The sequence below is a fragment of the Doryrhamphus excisus genome, chromosome 7 (genome assembly GCF_030265055.1).
Source record: "Doryrhamphus excisus isolate RoL2022-K1 chromosome 7, RoL_Dexc_1.0, whole genome shotgun sequence".
Lineage (NCBI taxonomy): Eukaryota > Metazoa > Chordata > Actinopteri > Syngnathiformes > Syngnathidae > Doryrhamphus > Doryrhamphus excisus.
In genome coordinates, this window is record NC_080472.1 from 21,796,851 (window position 1) to 21,801,406 (window position 4,556).

Genomic DNA, 4,556 nt, shown 5'->3' on the forward strand with positions numbered 1-4,556 from the left:
TAAACAAAGCGAAATCAGCCCTAAGACATACAAGTACTTCTAAAATGATTTAAAATGAAGTACAGCTTACTTCAGACAACACGTAAACATACCTGCTGTGTTTGTGGTCCACCTTCATTAGCGATAGGTGGTTCTTCGCCCTCATGAAGGGACGTCATGGACGGCACGTTGGGAAATGCTGCCATCTGGCGGATGGAGGGATGCACTGCATCGCATCGCAATAGGGAACACTTGCTGTACTTGTGTGTTCATAGGAAGACGTGAAGCCACATTGGAAGTACACGCTTTTTAAAATACTGGATGGATAGGTGGTGTCCAAACGGCGGCGTGAGGGCCATTTATGGCATGCAGCTGTTTATTTATTTATTTTTAATTATGTTCTTTAATTATGAGGCTCTAAAATTCCAATTAATCAAGGAAGTATAACACAAATGGGGAAAAAACAATAAAGTCGTAAATCATAATATGAAGAGAAAATATAGCATGCATTTTAATATATTTATATAATATTATAATATATTTATAATAATTTATATATATAATATTTAGGAAAAAATATGCAAAATGAGAAATATTAAAATTTTGGAAAATTATGTTGGTTGAGAAAGTTATAAAATCGCATTAATAATATCAAAATCCGATGGGAAAAAAAATCACATTACCAGAAAAATAAAATCGCATTAATAATATCAAAATCCGATGGGAAAAAAATCACATTACCAGAAAAAATAAATAAATATTTGTAAAAATGAAAAAAAACTTTTTCATTTGAATATGAATAATTCATAACACAAAGCTGTTGTTATATTAAAAAAAGTATGTTGTTCAAAAATTTAAAAGTGGTCCCTACATCCTTTCATTTTTCAGTATTCCTCACTGAGGAAAAATTAGCAATTACGTAAGAATAAATACTGAAATAAAAATAATTACATGTAAAAAAAAAAAAAAGTATTTCCAGTTGTAGCCACAGGAGGGCGGTGTTTCAACATCATGACTAAGATGCGTTCATCCAGTGAACTTAAGCACGTGTTTGAATGAATGACAACATATCAGAATACTGCAGTATTACGTATATCCTGTGATGGTTGACTTTCCAGTTGGAAGTACATGCAGCCATAGTTAGCCACGTATGCTACATCCACCGTCTTTCCATCAAAACGCTGCCGGAGCACGGAAGGTTTTTCCTTCTCTTTGGAATGACGCTAAAGATACGCAGGTCAACCCCGGGCCGCCCCCTCCTTTGATCCGACATCATCTCTTCTTTACGCTCCATCAACGTCCACGAAAACAACCTTCTTCCCGTCTCCTGCAGGAAATTCCTCCCATCGCTTTTCATTTCCGCCGCCATCCGTCTTTCCCGCCGCGGGAAATGTATTCATTTGTAGTCGCCAAGGCGGGAATTGTCTGGAATGAAATCACAGTCGGAGATGACAAAGATGGTGGGGGGGGGGGGCGGGGGGGGTGGTCGGCAATGCTGTGTGTACCAGGCTGGTGGCAACGGGGCACAAAGAACTTGACACTTTTGGATGAGTGCAGATTTTCAGCAGTTAATATTTATATTTGTATATTAATAACAGTTACTTTCAGCAGTTTTCTTACGCTGCTTGTGTATTTCCCACACGGAAAAAAATGACAATAGGCATATCTTCTGTTACCGACTGAAAAAAGTTTGAATATTTTGTGTTTTACTCTAAACAAATGGCCTAAAATGTATTTTTTAATTGAAAGAAAATTAGCATATTTTGGAAAAAAATGCATATTTTGTGGGCGGCACGGTGGTCTAGGGGTTAGCGCGCAGACCTCACAGCTAGGAGACCAGGGTTCAATCCCACCCTCGGGCATCTCTGTGTGGAGTTTGCATGTTCTCCCCGTGCATGCGTGGGTTTTCTCCGGGTACTCCGGTTTCCTCCCACATTCCAAAAACATGCTAGGTTAATTAGCCACTCCAAAATGTCCATAGGTATGAATGTGAGTGTGAATGGTTGTTTGTCTATATGTGCCCTGTGATTGGCTGGCCACCAGTCCAGGGTGTACCCCACCTTACGCCCGAAGACAGCTGGGATAGGCTCCAGCGACCCTTGTGAGGAAAAGCGGTAGAAAATGAATATTTTGTATTTTTCTGCACATATGTTATTTTTTGGATGAATAAAGTATTAATAAAGTATTACGTCTGTTGTTACTATGACGACAAACTGCAAATATGGAAATGAAAAGCTAGCATTATTTTTGTTCATGTGCCACAAAAAGCCGTAATTCCATATTTAGGACAATTTTATGAGCGGGACGGTTTTGGGAATGGGACTTCCAAATTCAATATGGCAGCATTTCCTGTTGACGATCAACATAATCCGGAAAGGCTGGGACTACTTTAGGCCGAGGTCCTTCCTGACGGCCCCGAAAAGCCGGACGACGGCGCTGGCCCACGCCTCCTTCCGCTGCGGCTCCGAGGCCTCGGCGAGGGTCTGGGCGGCGAACACCAGGGTCAGTACGGTTCTTTCGAAGTCCCGTCGGTTCAGAGGACGGGAGCGTGCGTCCAACTCGGCTATGAGACGTTTGATTTGGGAAAGCCGCTTGGGGAGGACGTCTTGGCATATGACCTGGAGCGACCTCACGTTCCCGAGGGAGGCTAGCTCGGGATCCGGGATGAGGAGGGCGTCGTCCTCGCCTCCGATCTCCATTCCGCTCAGCAAGATCTGCAACGGAGACATGTGACGTCACAAAGGTGGTTAGCAGCTAGCATGCTAGCATCAAAGTAACAGCCAATCACCTCAAAGAGCAGCTTGACGTCGTCCACGGAGCGCTGGAAGGACGGGTCCACCAGCCGGGGCGTCTCTCGCTTCGTCCTCAACGCCAACGGAAACAGAGCTGGAAGCAGAGGGGGACATTTTGGGAAGTCAGGGAACAACCGGACATGGAAAAAAATAAGTGTCGCTATGCTAATCCTAGATACTGGTCTTGGGTGGCCAAATCTGGTCCCTGGTGGGGAAGGGGCCCGGCTTTAGTGAGAGGTTGAGACATTCCATCTAAACGTAGTCAGACTCACCTCCACCCAGTTTGGGTTCTGGACTCCGTGGTTCCACTGGGGACATTTTACACCCGTTTGGGCAACCACAGTGGGGACCTGGAGTGGGCGCCCCGATCTGAACCCGTGCAGTGTAAATGTTGTTGGACCGTTTATCCATAACTAAGACCACATTCCAACATTTCCCACAGTTCCCGAACCCCATGCCGCCAAACCGTCCGACACCTCAGAAAGGGGACGCAGTATCCGGTCCCCCCTGTAAAAGTGGGGACGGGGGGCCTGCTGACCTGGACTGAGGATATCGTCGGACAGTGGAAGGATACTTTTGAAGACCTTCTCGGCCCCACTGACATACCTTCCATAGAGGACATGAACGTGGACGGTTCCATCAGCTGGGGTAGTCCAAGTGGAAGTTGTTTTAGGGTCATGTGACCAAGCAGCTATTTCCTCCGTGATGGAATCCAGAATCAACAAGACGTGAAAAGAAAAGATGTACCGTACCTGTGTGGGAGTACTGAGCGTCCACCAGGACCAACACCAAGGACCAAGACATGAATCGGACGGTGTTCCACAACATCTTGGAAGCATCTCCCTTCACGTGTCCTCCACGGAGACGTCTTGCTGCTCCTCTGCCACCTCCTCCTCCTCCTCTTCCGGCCGTCTGGCTTCCCATGTGGAAACAATCAAGATGTGTGGACGGCCTCCTTTGGCTCGGATCCCCTCTCGGCTTCTGGACGACAGCAGCTCAGACCAGAGAGGGCGGGCTCTTCATGACAGCAGATGTCACATGATGCATGGAGGGGGTCCACACCTTCTCCCCCACATGGTGAAACCAAAGGGTGCCAAGGTTGCTGTCTAGCGATGTAGCGATGCTAAGAGGTCTATGCGCCTCCCAGCTTTGGAGCAGAAAAAGAACTTATTCCTATCAACTTCCCAAATATTCCAACGGTCATATGATGTACTTTTTTTCTAGTCATTTTCACTTCCTGCCCTTCAAATGTATTCCTCAACCAAACCTGACAAATGTTACAACTTTACTTTGTTTTTGTTAAAAGATTGTTTTGTTTATTTCTCTTTATGATACTATGACCCCTGACCCTACCTGACCCTAGGGATAAGCAGCATAGAAAATTGATGGACGCATGGTAGATGGATGGTTGGTGCATGGATGGATGGATGGATGTTGGATGGATGGTTGGTAGATGGATGGATTTTGGATGAATGGTTAGTAGATGGGTGGATGGTGGATGGTAGATGGGTGGTAGATGTATGTTGGATGGATGGGTGGTTGGTAGATGGATGAATGGATGGATGGTGGATGGATGGTAGATGGATGTTGGATGGATGGGTGGTTGGTAGATGGATGAATGGATGGTAGATGGATGTTGAATGGATGGGTGGTTGGTACATGGATGGGTGGCTGGTAGATGGACGGATGAATGATAGATGGATGGATGTTGGATGGATGGTTGGTAAATGGGTGGTTGGTAGATGGATGGATGGTTGGTAGATGGATGAATGGAAGGATGGTAGA

At 45.5% G+C, this 4,556-nt stretch overlaps 1 protein-coding gene across 1 annotated transcript; it reads right to left on the reverse strand.

Annotated features, from left to right (window-relative positions):
• Positions 1-1,515: 1,515 nt before the first annotated feature.
• On the reverse strand, positions 1,516-3,697 carry LOC131132739 (protein FAM180A). Its single transcript, XM_058078648.1, has 3 exons — positions 3,524-3,697; positions 2,768-2,865; positions 1,516-2,693 (listed from the first exon to the last, which is right to left on the reverse strand). Exons 1-3 carry the CDS (start codon positions 3,693-3,695, stop codon positions 2,364-2,366), a joined length of 600 nt encoding a protein of 199 aa, XP_057934631.1. The 5' UTR covers positions 3,696-3,697; the 3' UTR covers positions 1,516-2,363.
• Between the last annotated feature and the right edge of the window lie 859 nt (positions 3,698-4,556).